The 15436-nt window shown below is 42.2% G+C and overlaps 1 protein-coding gene and 1 long non-coding RNA gene across 5 annotated transcripts; both read right to left on the reverse strand.

Moving 5' to 3' along the window:
- Positions 1-5463: 5463 nt before the first annotated feature.
- Positions 5464-7372, reverse strand: LOC134445104 (uncharacterized). The gene is made up of 2 exons (XM_063194191.1): positions 7313-7372; positions 5464-7063 (listed from the first exon to the last, which is right to left on the reverse strand). Exons 1-2 carry the CDS (start codon positions 7338-7340, stop codon positions 6039-6041), a joined length of 1053 nt encoding a protein of 350 aa, XP_063050261.1. The 5' UTR covers positions 7341-7372; the 3' UTR covers positions 5464-6038.
- Positions 7373-7767: 395 nt separating this feature from the next.
- On the reverse strand, positions 7768-11876 carry LOC134445102 (uncharacterized). 4 transcript variants are annotated; one of them, XR_010034184.1, is made up of 4 exons: positions 11732-11876; positions 9888-10007; positions 8752-8819; positions 7768-8207 (listed from the first exon to the last, which is right to left on the reverse strand). It is a non-coding gene; the product is annotated as an uncharacterized LOC134445102 (long non-coding RNA). The 4 variants fall into 4 exon arrangements; XR_010034186.1 differs by lacking the exon at positions 11732-11876 and adding an exon at positions 10473-10602; XR_010034185.1 differs by lacking the exon at positions 11732-11876 and adding an exon at positions 10120-10300.
- Between the last annotated feature and the right edge of the window lie 3560 nt (positions 11877-15436).

Consider the following 15436-nt stretch of genomic DNA (forward strand, 5'->3'; position numbering starts at 1 on the left):
CTTTATATACACCAATTCCTCAGACCAGTCTCTCAAAAGGCTGGCCAATATTACATTGCAGCCTATAGGATTCTTATGTTTAGTATTTCAAGGACATATCTATTTTCAGTAGGCTCCCGATTCTTTTCCATAATATTGTATGCAGGGCTCTAAATTAACACACGCCAACACGCCAAATGCGGGTGAAAATCAATTTTGGCTAGTAGAAAAAATCATCCACTAGCCAAATTGGCCGGTAGACTCTAGCGTGCGCTCGAACGTCAAACAGCTGCCAGCACAGATCTGTGGCTGACTGCCGTCTGGTGATGAACGTAAAACGGCGCCTACATTACCCATGAACATTAGGCCTACCGTCATGATGTAGCCCACACCCATTGGCTGGCCGTTAATCACAATAACGCAGCTTCACATTCATTGGCTGCGTGTTAGATGCCCGCGCTGGAATCAAATATGTTCAATGAGCGGACAAGCGCGGATTACTTCGGTTTTGTAGGTTTTGGACAGGTGAAAAAGAATGTGGCAGTGGTAAAAGCAAGGTTATGTGTTGGTGAATGCAACTTGCAACTGTAGTGACGCTGGAATGGAGTGGTGGTGGTGGAGCGAAAACGGCATGAGTGGAGGAGCATGACAGGCAGCTGTCTGTCAAAACCGTGTAGCCCTGCTGTCAGGAGTCGTCTGATATTTGCGAGGTCCTCGCAACTACCTGCGATGGAGTTGTCGTTTCCTAATAATGCCCACGCCATCGGAAAGACCATGCACGAGTTTGACATGGATGAACGAGTAAGTGAAAAAAAACGGTAACAAAAAACTAGCGACGCTATGAAAGTAGCAAAGTAGGCTAAGCTGGTGGTCTCCGACTCTCCGTGATGTTATTGGATGTTTACTAGTTATAGCGTAGCCTATTGTCATTCCAAGCGCATGATATTAGAGTGAAGCAAGTATTAATCCTGCAGGAACCTAAAGGTGTGAAGCAGCAGCAGCATAAAGAAACACACAGTGCAGACATCATACACATCGCACTGAGTTGGCTGTGTGTGTGTGTGTGTGTGTGTGTGTGTGTGTGTGTGTGTGTGTGTGTGTGTGTGTGTGTGTGTGTGTGTGTGTCTTCTCCCCACCCCTCTCTTCTGTGCATTGTCCATGGCATTTGGCCTACTGTGTGTGAAGCTTAAGTGATACTGTGTGGGGGATATGAGGTTTTGTAGTGTTTGGTTGTGTGTGTTTGGCTAGTACATTGAAAGTCTGGTATGTGTGCAACATGTGTGTTGAAGGCATGCTGTTTTTGTGTGAGGTGTAGGCCTATATACTGCATGTGAGGTTTGGGTGATGGTGTAATAGGCTAGTGTTTGGCTGTCTGTACAGTATATGGTCCAGCGTAGGTCTGGTATGTGAGAGGCATGTGTGATGCAATTCACTGTTTTCAGAGGAAATTGAATAAAAAATAATGAAAATGCAGGTAATAAAAATAATTACTATATAATTACAGAATAAACTGAACAGTGAAATATGTTGAGTATAATGTTTATATTGTTTATCTGTGTTGAGGATATAGTTTAATGGAATAAATAAAAGCAACATAATTAATGCATGGTTTATTTTGGTGAGATAAAAAAATGGCTAGTTGACCTTCCATTTGGCTAGTAAGAAAAAATGTCTACTAGCCAAATTGGCTGGTGGTGGAAAAAGTTAATTTAGAGCCCTGATTGTATGTCATATAAACAATTTTACTAAATAGAATGATCACAGAGGATTATAATTGCTGTCCAAAAAGCAAGCCTCTCAAGTATAGAAATGACTTGCTGATATTTTATAGACTAATTTGAGAGGGAATGGAAATGTGTTACTCAATATAAATCAAGGGCAGCACAGACCCTGCCATGGCCAACCGGTAGGGCACTCGTCTATCATGCGGCTGACCCGGGTTTGATTCCCAGCCCAGGTCCTTTGCCTACCCTCCCCGTCTCTCTCCCCATTTTCCCCTCCAAGGAATGCACCCCAACATTGACGAGATTTGGGCCAAAGGGGGCGCTGCAGTTCCTTCTGTTGCCATGGCAACTTTGGCAAGTTTACTGCTTGGCCCCGCATTGCTGCTTGCAGCTATATTTTTCTTTTGTATTCCACTATTGGACTGGACCCGCACTATCCCACAAGAACACACACACACACACACACACACACACACACACACACACACACACACACACACACACACACACACACACACACACACACACACACACACACACGGTACCAGGGGCTGCACCTTACCTGCACTACCTCAGTCCTAGAACATAAAAACAATACAACATCCTGCTACAATGCAATCTACTACTTGTATTGTCATTATACTGTTACCTTCATTGTTATTATTTCTATTACTGTAATGTCTACATTCTATATTTATCTTATCTCTGTTAACATGTTGAATGTTAAATGTTGAATGTTAAATGTTGAATTTTCATTTGTACTGTATTTATTATTGACCATTTATTGTTAAGCTTACCAGTCCATCACTGTTACCTGTCCTGTCTTGCACTTTATGTCAGTCTGTAAAATGTCAGTTTATGTCTTGTCCTGGCATGGTATAGAGAGAAAACGTAATTTTTCCTTGCATGTCTTGTGCATATTAAGAAAGTGACAATAAAAGCTGACTTGATAAAGATCATCCAGTTGCAAACTGACTTTTTAAATGTCTAACTTTTCTTCTTCTGTTTTATTTTCTTTGGATAATGCATTTAAGCGTTGCAATAGTTTAGTTTCTAACTGATTCTTAATTAGTTTACATCTTTTAGAAGCAATGAGTCTAGCTTTGTATTTTTTTTTGTTTAAATCTAATTTTTGTTTGTATCCATCATTACAATCAGCAAATAGCTCTACTGTAAGATAAGTGCCTTAATACAGTCATTGAATTATTGTTGGACCAGGTGAAATCAACTAAATCTGGGTTAAAGAAACGCCAAGTAGGCCTATCAGTTAAAGATAGATCAGAGGTTAAAGGGACACTGTGTGAGATTTTGTTGTTGTTTATTTCCAGAATTCATGCTGCCCATTCACTAATGTTATCTTTTTCATGAATACTTAACACCACCACCATCAAATTCTAAGTATTCATTATGACTGGAAAAGAGTAACTTTTCACACTTGAAAAGGGGATCTTCTCCATGGCCCGCCATTTTGAATTTCCCAAAATAGCCATTTTTACAGAGATTTTTTAAGGAACTGCCTCTGATATTTAGCTGCAAAAATGACTCTACTTGGATATTTGTTTATTAGGCCTAGTTAGTAAACTTGCATGTAAATATCAAATTTGGCGATAGCCAACCCAGTTTCAATGAGCAGCATAGTTGCAGTAGCCTACCTTTTTTGACCATTTCCTGCACAGTGTCCCTTTAAAGACAAGATTAAGTTATTTAAATAAGAACTTTGATTCAACTTAAGGGAGATTGTTAGAGGAAAATAACTTTGACCTAGGCCTACAGTACCGACCATGACGAAGGCAGCGTTACCAAAATCAAGAAAACCTGAACACAAACGTGTAGCAGCTACACTTCACTTAAGGCCTAATAAATAAACGCTTCTGCCACACACCAATATTGCTAGTGGGCCTAGAGTCAAAACCCCAAACTCAACAGTCAACCAGGCGTTGCGTCTGCAGTTTCAAGTGAGGCATTTCACCTGTAGAAGTGCGAAAACACCTTGGAGCCATTCCGCATTTTTGATTAGGAATTAGCCTAGGCCTACAGCTCTCGTGCGCATTCATCTGTAAATTGAATTCAATGTTTCAACAAAGCCTGCTTTCTTGTTAGACACAGGGGTTCAAAAAGTATAGGCCTATCTGAGTAACTTTACTCACCTGCATAACAGCATGGGTGCCAAAACGCCACGACCCTCCACGAAACAGAATGCTTGTCCTCCTCGGATGCCTAGTTCTATGTGAAGTGAAAGTGAAAGTCAAAGCCCATTGAGGCAGTCGGTTCAAGGCACTAGCAGAATTTCGAATTGACTGGACGCAGATATGGCAAGCGGAATTATCATTTATTAGCTATGCTCGAATATCCGCAATTGTCATTGTAGATATCAACAACGTCATTCTGGATATCTACAATTGTATTTTGGATAGCCGTGATAGCCATTGGAGATATCTGAAACGTCATTTCGACTATACACACATCAGAGCACACTGAGTGACTTGGGGCGGGGGCCACTCCTCAAAGATCTGCATGAGGAACGAGCAGCATGCATGGCGGCAACCGAGGAGTATTACAAATTCTATGCAGATCCTGTCAAGCCAGCAAAGATGCCAACGCCACTGCAAGTCCGGCTGCGTGATCCTGAGTTCAGAAATGCGTCACTGAACGAGATCCTCCAGCACTGTGAGACGGTAACCAACGTCGCTGCTGTATCACATGAAGACGCCAAAACCATCCGCACACGTACAATGAAGCAACACAAGGCACCTGCCTGGTTTGGGGTACGGGCAGGGAGAGTGACTGCCTCCACCATGCATGCAGTTCTGGTCTCAAACATCGAGAAGCCGGCTGTGTCCACAGTCAAGAATGTGTGCTACCCAAAGGCACACTTTACAACAGCAGACACACAGTGGGGACTGACACATGAAGACACAGCACGCACTGAATACATTCAACAACAAGCACCACACCACGATAACTTGACGATCGAGCAGTCTGGCTTCTGCATAAACCCGGCGTTCCCACAGGTAGGCGCCTCACCTGATGGCCTAGTTAGCTGTGACTGCTGTGGACAAGGCTGCCTGGAAGTGAAATGCCCTGCTAAGCACAAACACAGCACTGTCCAGGAGGCTTGTGATGCAGACAAAGACTTTTGTCTCCACAGAGTTGATGGCATTGTTCAGCTCAAACAAGGTCATAGGTACTACACACAAGTGCAGACACAGATGTTTGTGACAGGTGCAACCTACTGTGACTTTGTGGTGTGGACACTGAAAGACATTGCCGTGCTCCGTATCCTGCCAGATGTCAGCTTCTGGGAGTCCTGTCTGAGGAAGGCACAGGAATTTTTTCACAAAGTTTGCCTCCCCGAGCTCATCTGTGAGTATTACACCAGAGACACCTCCACACCGGAGGCCACCAGAGTTCTGGCTGTGAACACTGAACCAGCACCTGCACAAGCACCAAAACGGCCGAGAATGTCAAAGAAGAAGACCAAGAAAAATAAAGAGAATGTGTGGTGTTTGTGCGGAGGGCCTGAAAAGGACACTATGGTTCTCTGTGACAACAGCAGCTGTGCAATACAGTGGTTTCACCTCAACTGTGTTGGTCTTGACGCAGACTCAGCAAAAGAAAATTCCTGGTTTTGTGACGCTTGTCTGTAGGCACCTTATTTTTTTTAGCTTGTTTGCACTACTGTTAATACATACTATGTTCTAACATAACTTACTCTTACACACTGTTCTGTGTTCCCAGATTGCACTACTGTTAAACATCATCTTTCTGTGCCACTTGTTTTGCACTACTGTTAATACATACTATTTTTATCCAGTTGTACATACTGTTCTATGTTCTAACATACTGTTACACACTGTTCTGTGTTCCCAGATTGCACTACTGTTATTTTGCCTCACATCATTTCAGAAAAATGTTTCAACACACTGCTCTGTGTTCTGAGATGCTGATATTGCACTACTGTTAAAATATCATCTTTCTGTGCCACTTGTTTTGCACTACTTACTGTTAAGACTTTATTTATGTTTTGTACCAATTTTTGCCTTGAAGTATTTCCAATGCACAGTTCTTTATTCGCATGAATGCACTACTATTCTCATATTTCTGTACCACTTGTTTTGCACTACTGTTAAGACTTTGTGTTCTACCATTTTTTGCCTTTAAGTATTTCCAATGCACAGTTCTTTATTCTCAGGAATGCACTAGTGTGACTTAACTACAATTACAAATTCTGATGTAAAAGTAAACTGACCTTTCATTACACTACTTGAAAATAAAAAAGAAAGGCACTCAAATCTGGCTGTGTGTCATGGCATTTTATTGTGGACACATTCAACTTTACACAACACTCTTGCTCATGTTTGTAAGACTACAACACACAGAAACAATCTTGTCCAGAAATGTTACGTCTTCACCATCACATGGCAACACAATGCTGATCGGTAGTTTTGCTGACAACAGTGTGTACTTGTTCCGAACAACCCCAATCACCCTTTCCACATGAATTCTGAGATGGGCGAGTTTTCTTGTGCTCTCCACATCTCTTGCTTCCAGCTGACAGTGTCCTCTTGTGAAGGCAGGGATCTTTACCTCTGCACACATAAGTCCCACACTTTCAGAAATATCAAAGCCCCGATCAGCCAACACTACATCTCTGGGTAGTAATCTATCAAGAATACCACAGTTCTCTGTGACATGCTTATCACTGATGCGCCCCCCCCAACCCTTGGAAATGAAAGAAATGGTCCCGTATGGTGTAATACCAATAAGGTACTTCATAGTTGTGTTGTGCTTGTAGTTTGAATAAGCCTGAGCTTGAGCAGTAAGATTTGATGGTCTCTCTATGAAAATTTCAAAGCAGTCCACAATAACAGCAACACGATTTCCAAAGGCTTCCACAAACTGATGGGGCATAGTGGTGTACAGGGCCTCTCGACTTGGCCAGACGATCAGAGGTGTGATGGTGCAGTACAAAAGTTCTACCATGCTATTGAAGGTTCTGGAGATGGTGGTCCTGTCAACACTGAAGACGTAGGCTAGATGTTGCATCGGCAAGTTCAGTCTGAGGCGCATGAGTGTGAGGATGAGCATTTGAAAGGGTGACAGTACTCTACTGCTTCGTGTCATGAGTGGCAGAAGAGTGGCTAAGAGAGACATGAAAATCTTTGCACTTGGTAGTCCAGTGTAATACCTCAGCCTCACATTATCACCCTTCAGGGAATCTTCATCCATTTTTTTCTGACCAAGCTCTAATTTCAGGGCCCTGTTCTCCTCCAGCAGACGGTTGATTTCATCGCGCCGTTTCTGGCAGAGGTCACATTCTGTCTCCGGTCCCGGTTCAGCTTCATGTTGTGAATCTTCAGCTGTGGATCACAGACAGTTTTTGTTTAGCTCAGTGTGTCATGCAAATACAACAAGAGCAAATAGACTGTAATAAATATAAGCCTTATGACCCTCTACTCCAAAGTCAAATTATTCATGTTATTTCACAACCATTTACATTGCATGGGAGTAACATAGTAATAATCCTTAACGACACACTCCTGCTGGAGAGAAGACCTCAGAGCCCTCACAAGGTTATTTTTTCTTTATGCATGTTTTGTAGGCCTTACCTGGTGTGTCAAGGGTTGTCTCAGGCATCACTGTGTCATCCACTGCTGATGTGGTCTCAGTCCTTCAGCGTTTCCTTGCTTGCTGTCTCTCAAAGCGTGCCGTTTCTGTGGCCTTTGTTTCAGTGTGTCCCAGGTGCAGTGATGGTGCCCAATCCGGATGGGAGGTGTACATTGCATCTACTGGCTTTCCTGGTGAAACAACCAAAACTATTAACCCTGTGACTGTGGATCCAAGAGTTTAGAAAGGAACACAGAACAATATCTTACCAATGGGAGGTGTTAATTACCGCATGAAATGGAAGTGTTCATGACTCAACAATAAGAAAGAGACTAGGTAAACATTGCAAGCATGTCAGAGTTCAACGGCCAAAGTCACCTCTGACAAGGAGAGTATCAAGACTTGTCTCACATTTGCTACAAAAAACAAAAAAAAACAAAAACATTGACAATGCATACAAAGCTTCTGAGAAAATATAAATTAATCACTGAGAAACTGCATTTTATGCTTACTTGGGTCATGGGTAATGTTTACATTAGTGTGGTTATCTGAAAATGTTAAGTGTGCCAAATGTGCAAAAAAGTAAACAAAATCAGTAGGGGAGGTAAAAACATACACATGGCACTGTATATATACATGTATATAATACTCATGTAGAGCATCAATAAAACATGTCCTGTTTCAAAGAAGAGGGTGCTTATCCTGCCGATTGATGAGGCAGGGGGCTAAAGCCTACCCCCCTTCACAGGATGGGGACAAACTGGTGACAGTGGCGAGGGTTGTAGAGAAGGTGCCACGGCTGAAGCAGAGACCCATTGCATCCTCTCCTCACAGGACAGGGACCAACCCTCGATGGAGTCTGAAGGGGAGGAGGTGGGGTGTCGACGCCAGCATACTCTAGTCAGCAAAACAGTAGAGATAGACAGAGAGGTTTTAAATGAGTGTGCGCAGGCAAAGTGAGTATACCCAAAAACTTAAGCTAGGTTGTGGAGTCCATCAGTAGGGGTTTGAATTTAGAAGTTTACTACCCAATGATCTTGTGTAAATACACACACAATACATTACACTTAGTTGACACTTTTATCTAAAGTGACTTATTCACAGGGTATTGGTTACAGTCCCTGGAACCATTTGGGGCCAGGTGCCTTGCTCAAGGGCAGTTCAGTCATGCATGGAGGTGAAGGGAGAGGTAAGGGTGGGACTTGTTTCAGCAACCTTCTGATCTTAAGTGCTAGTTGGCCATAAGACCACATCCTTAACCATTTAGCAACGTCTGCCCACACCTATAGAATGCAATTTTTTTGTACACTTGAATCACACAAGTCGAACCGTGCAGGGACACCTCCGTCACACACACACACACACACATTACAATGTCATGTTCCAACGGGTACAGAATACAGTTAACAGTGTGTTTTGCTTTCATTTACTGTGCACATACCTAGTCCTCCGGCACATTCATGTTGACACCTGCACAGCATCCTCCCACAATCACTGTTACAAAGCCACCTGAAAAACATATGGCATATTATTTTAGGAGTAATCATGTAATCAATTCTTTTTAGTGAAATATGTAGACCAGGGTTTCCCAAACTGGGGTGCGCGGCCTTCCATAAGGGAGTGCACAAAATGAATAGAGTACAGTAATGGTGGATATGTGTGTGTTTTAAACAGCATTAATGAACAATAAGTAGTAGGTTTTTTTTAACTGTATAGTGAATTGTATGCTGGAAGGGTCCATTGGAAGTGCAATTCATAGTGTAATTTATATTGTCATGTAACAAGTTCCATTGTAATGACGGCAGAAAAATATTGGGTCTATTGGGAATGAGGATTCTCCAAAATGACTCTGCATAATGTGCGGTGATTTGCTAACCCATAGTGCAAACACGCTTAGGCCGAGGGTGAGCAAACCACATTAAAATATACAAGGGGGTGCACAGGGAATAAAGTTTGGAAACTGCTGAATTGTAGACTAAATCAACAAATAATTTCAGGAGTGGGGAGATATAATAGAGAGAGAACAGTTTAAGAGTTCATCCATACGTGTCATTGCTTTGTTAAAATGCGATTATACTCGCAATACTGTGTTAATGTAAGAATCATGTTATACAAGCCAGTGCAGGTGGAGTGGCGTGCATATGGCAAGTTCTGGAAGGCATGACTGTCTCGGTTGTCTGATTATAACCAGACCTAATCACAACTTAAAAGGTCTGCAGACCTGCCTACTGTAAATCCAGTAGGGGGGTGTGTGTTTTACGATTGCAATGGCTGTTTATTGGGCATACGTAGCCATAGCCAATCGTGTCAGTCGTATCTATTCCAACAAACATCCATCGCCTTTCCACGTCTCCCAGCTCTCCAATTGTAGAGAGACAGTGGTCTGGTACCCTCGCTAAGGATAAACTCCATGCCGTCTTTCGGATGGGAATGATTGTGCAAAGCAGAATGGGATTTCCCAAGTTACTGTCTCAGTTCTGTGAGATGCAAATTGCTGAGACGCTTTTCATAGGCAAGAAGAGGCATTCAGGTTAGAAATCAGTCAATTAATGTGATTTTGTTTTAGTGAAGCCTTACCATTTGGTTAGTGTTGAGATGAATGGTGCATAGAGACGTGGAGCCTTGGGCACTGGATATAATCATTGGAGCTGAAGAGGACTTGACAGTGCTTGTCCTCATCATGTCCTCGTCGCCTAACTTTGAAAATGAAACAAAAATGCATGCTTGTCATTTTATCCCAGGTTAAGTATGAATGCACTGCAGAAGCAAATCAACATTGTACTGCTTCTACAACACTAGGCTACAGTACCATTATTATTCAGTCAAACTCTGTGGGCAGGGCAACATCATGATCAGACCTCTGCCACAGTAAATGAGACACCAGCCTATCAGTAATTTTTAAAAATCTTGGGTTGCAGCTGACGTCATAGTGCTGCCCCCTGGTGGTGATCTACCGCTGCTGGTGGACAACCTGGGCTTGGAGCCATTGAAACCCATTCAAAACTTCATTTTTTCGATCTGACACAGAATATTTTTAATCAGACCTAAAGACACACCATAGGACTTGTTTAAAAGCTGAGAACCTCAGCTTTCCATAACTGAAAGCGGTATTTTCCTAGCATCTACCAATCCGAAGGTAGCCTACTTTATGTGCGGGGTTACCTTTCTAAAGATAGCGTTTTGTTTCCTTGGAAACGGAGCGGAGATGAAGCAAGACCAATGAGCCAGACAGACTGACGAAGCGATAAATGTATGTCATTTGATTCGGTTTTGCATTATTATGGATGAATTTCTAATCTTGACATTCTAATGGACAATCTGTACGAGTTTCAAAATGCGTTTTTTATGTAACATGGGAGTAAAAGGTGTTAACAGTACGCCCGTCTGGGATTTGTTAGCTAGTCCGCTAGTTAGCTATATAGCAAGTAAGTAATAGATATTAGACTCGATCTGTCTCAATGGCCCAAGCATAAACAAAGAAACACCAGGATGTGGATGTTTAATATCAGCAATTTGTCAAAGCAAAACATTCTGAAAATATTCACAGAACCAGTTCATTTTATCCACAGCCTTGAGTGTCGACAAATCTTTCCACTTTTGACATGATGTAGTGTAGAGACCTAGCACTTGCTAGCTAACTAGCGGGCCAGCTAGTTTAACAAATCCCAGACGGGATGTAAACACATTTACTCCCATATCACATAAAAACACATTATGAAATTCGCATAGATTGTCCATTAACATGTCAAGATTAGAAATATATCAATAATAGTGCAAAACTGAGTCAAATAGCATAAACCGCGTCCGTTTCCAAGGAAACAACGCTGTCTTTAGAAAAGTAATTCCGCACTTTAAGTAGGCTACCTTCGGATTGGTAGATGCTAGGAAAATACAGCTTTCAGTTATGGAAAGCTGGGGTTCTCAGCTTTTAAACAATGGTGTGTCTTTAGGTCTAATTAAAAATATTCTGTGTCAGATCGAAAAAATGAAGTTTTGAATGGGTTTCAACAATGGCTCCAAGCCCATTTCAAATTCGCGCGCTCCCGTGATGGGGAATTCTGACGTAACTACAACCCAAGAAATGATCAAAAAAGGAGACAGGAACAGCAATTCAACAACAAGTGCATATTTAAGCAGCACAAAACAAACACCTTTATGCAGAGTAAAGAATCACCCTCATAGCTAATGTGCTAAATGTCTGTGGTAGCTGCTAATGTGTGCCACGTTCAAGTAAAACTGTTGCCAATTGCATCCTACGGCCTTTCCCGGTTATAGACAACAACCACAAGCTGCTATTAACGACAAAAACCTGCACTCTCAATTGATGGTGTATGACTGGTGATACCGAGCTTTTTGAACGGGTTCAAAGTTAACCGTTGGACTCACAGCATACACTTGTACCAATTTAAAACAGAACTCACCCTGTACTCGATGAAACAGTCGGTCGTCGCGTTGAAGTAACTTTAGGCATGATCTGCACTGGAGCTTGCCAACTCTGCTCTTGCACGAGTAGCTATGTTGAAAAGACGATTGAAAACGGTTTCTTGACGCTCGTTGTCCATTTCACAGGTGCAACTAATCATTAAAACAGAAATATTCTAGAATCTCTCTGACTAAAATGGCGGTGTGTGTGTGTGTGTGTGCTCCCGCCAAATGTGAGGGGTGGGGGAAGGGGAGGGGGGTTGGTGGTGCGTGCATGGGTCATTTGCATACAGATATCTGTAACGTCATTTCGCCTAGTCAAAACTGTTATTCTAGATATCTTTAATTACATTTCGACTAGGCAGAATGAACATTACAGATATCTCCAATTTGAGATATCTCTAATCAAAAATCATTTCCAGATATCTATAATTGGATAGTGGATATCTACAATTACATTTCGCCTATCCATAACTCCAGTATGAGATATCTAAAACGTCATTTTGACTAGTCGTAACTCCAGTTACAGATATCTGCAATTGAATTTCGCCTAGTCAAAACTCAATTAAGGATATCCAAAAAGGAAGATATAGATATCTTGAATTAGAAGGATTTGAAGATATCTTGAACTGACATTTTGACTAGGCGAAATTCAATTGTAGATATCTCGAATTGCAATTAAAGATATCTGCAATTCAGTTGCAGATATCTGCAATCTATGTTGTGGATATCCAAAATAGAATTGCGGATGTCCAAAATTACATCACCCATTGAAATGAATGGCAAAGTAGCCGTCATTTGCCCTATCCAGAATTCATTACGGATATCCGAAATGACAGTTACGGATAGGAGGAATGTCGTTGCGGATATCTGAAATGCTAATTTTGACTAGGCGAAACCGAGTTACAGATATCTGCAACACATATCCATTCTGGCTATTAAATGTTAAAACCGCTTGCCATACGCAGACATCTTTGCGATTTTCGTGCCCCATCGGCTCCTCCCACAGACATAGCTCCTCCTAGTGAAGACTATCAGAGCTGTGAGCCATAGGAATGCATACTATTTCAACGTTATCAAAGTGTGTTTCAATAATTTTCTGTAAGATTTTGACAAATCGTAACATCTTTGTCACTCCAGGAATGGAATCACCCTCACTACCACCAAACGTTTTATAATAGACCCAGAAGTTGAGCGGTCTTGCCAGATCGGACAGTTTACCACCAAATCGGGCCGTTTAGGAAGGTAGACAAGGGCACACGATCATCATCTCATCTGGCAACCCTACTGAGACTATTCGTTGCAGTAATGCCGGTTACGGTTTGAGGATATTTTGTGATACTGAATCGGTCATGCTTGTATGTATGCAACTTATTTGGTATAATTTACTTGTTGTTATTGACAACTATGTACAGGTGTGTATATAACCCGTGCGTGCAGTAAAGCTGACTGTGCAAGCTTCCCAGAAGATGCTGATGGTAACCTAGCAACATCACGAGCCCAGACAGAAAGATATTCAGACCCTCGTCTTCGCGTGTAAAGGCATTGTACAACATTATGCTGTGTTGTATTGTGTTGTATTATACGATGTTGTGTTATATATAGATACACAACACATACGGCAAACGAAGCATCACATTATTTTTGACACTTTTAGAAGTTCATTTCACATACAGGAAGAACTTTGCTTATGGACTGATGACGTCATTACGTAAAAGTTGTGGTTACGGGAGTCTTCACCAAGATGGCGGTCTGCTTTGGTCTGGGAACTGCCTTTAGTTCTACACAATCGTTTCGATCTGAAAGACAATCTCACTTGTGATTAGGTCTGGTGTTAACCAGGCAAGGTCTGCTTTGGTCTGACTGCTGAGAAATCCGAAAATTTCGAGGCCCATTGCCAGTCTAGGTTAATCTATGTCTATGTGAGAGACATGCAAAAACATGTCTATATGAGAAGTCCCATTGTGAAAAAAGTTTTCTTTAATTATCTTCGAAATGACACAAGAAGTATCATTCTTGTTAAGCATGTCGTTCCATGACCATGTGTAGCGTCCGACACAAGTGTTGTTTTCCTTGCACGACAACAGCGGCGTCGGCACTGTCCGAAATCTGTAAAACCTGTTCTGGCTTCGAAAAAATGAATTGAAGTGAATGGGACCGTAAAGTCCAGAGTAGCTGCGGGTTCCAAATTCTAGCCCAGGACCACAGGAGAGCAGTGCACTACTTGTACTTGTGGCCTCGTACCAGGAAGTAATATGTCATGATGACATCAAACAGCATTACATTTTAATACCATTTAATATCGCAAAATCTCATTTTCATTTTCTGATTTGAAAACTGGATGGTGAACTAAGAATTGTCCCCCAAAAATAGCCTAGGCTGACAGACAGGGGAAACTTATTGGTTTTCTCCACAGAGGCGGGGCATTCACAAGACGTGAGGCCACAAGCACAAGTGGAGGACGCACGATCGCATATTGGAGTGAACTAATTGTCATCGTGACAGATCTCCACAGCACACAAGTGAACACTGCACACAACGAAATTGCATCTATGCCTAACGGCCATAGCTCGACTATCCTGTGCATGTAGCATACTTAGTACTAACTGACTGTTACTTAGAAATCAACAATCTGATGAAACTTGCATGGTGTAGGCCTATTGACCTGAAACAGAAAATAGCTAAGACGGAATGGCAAACTGTATGCAAGAAATCACAAACATTTAATGCACATCTCAGATTTCTAAGATATATGAAGTGAAAGCCCATTGGGAAAGTCCAACTCCCATTGTCATTGTGACACAGCACTCCACAGCACACAAGTGAACACTTTGCACAAATTGCTCACAACGAAATTGCATTTAATTATGCCTCACCCGAGCAATGGGACAGCCCTCAGTTGCGCCCCAAGGGAGCAGTGAGGCGGGATGGTACCATGCTCAGGGTATCTCAGTTATGGAGGGGATGGGGGAGAGCACTGGTTGATTACTCCCCCCACCAACCTGCCGGGTCGGGAGTCGAACCGGCAATCTTTGGGCTATAAGTCTGACGCCCCTGACCGCTTACCCCTGATTGCCCTTGACCACGCCCTCTCACAATTAAGAACTAGAATCTACACTGTAGCTTTTTATTTTGGTGAATCTTGACGTGTCTGTGCAGGCCTACATGTATGTAGCATTCATATAGGCCTACATGTATACAGGATGCTAAGGATCATTTGCTGGAAAGGCCTGCTTTAGCCGTTGTGTGCCTGATGAGAGCGACGTTTGTCCTTGGCTTGGTACCATTTCAAAGAGTAGAATTATTTTATTTATTAAGAGTAGAACTAACTTCATTTTAGTTTAAATGAATTCCCCTCTGCTTATTGTAGATGTGGTGGGCTGTTCCTGACTGTCCAAATTGAATCTTCCCTCACAACATGGCATTCAAAGGATCATGTGTCAGGTGAAATCCTGAATTAGGATATAATTCAGGGCTTTTGTCCCTGATAGTTATATTCTCTAAATGTGTGGCTGCCCATGCTGTTGCACTACCTCCACCAAAGCTAACACCTCGAGTTGGGACCATGTTGACCTCGTCCTCAGCGTGTTGCTCATCTCACCTTCTCCATCAATGCTGAAGTCCATCATGAAAGCGCAACACTGACTCGTGAACGGGATATAGTAGGCCAGTAACCAGCTGCTGTATTATCCAGGTCGCCTGGC

The sequence above is a fragment of the Engraulis encrasicolus genome, unplaced genomic scaffold (genome assembly GCF_034702125.1).
Source record: "Engraulis encrasicolus isolate BLACKSEA-1 unplaced genomic scaffold, IST_EnEncr_1.0 scaffold_991_np1212, whole genome shotgun sequence".
NCBI classification, from domain to species: Eukaryota; Metazoa; Chordata; class Actinopteri; order Clupeiformes; family Engraulidae; genus Engraulis; species Engraulis encrasicolus.

Excerpts from the sequence above, each read along its gene's own strand:
- LOC134445104 (XM_063194191.1), bottom strand. The coding sequence starts at position 7,340 with ATGCCTGAGACAACCCTTGACACACCAG. Across the intron at positions 7,064-7,312 it reads GACAACCCTTGACACACCAG|CTGAAGATTCACAACATGAA; the intron begins GTAAGGCCTACA and ends TGTGATCCACAG.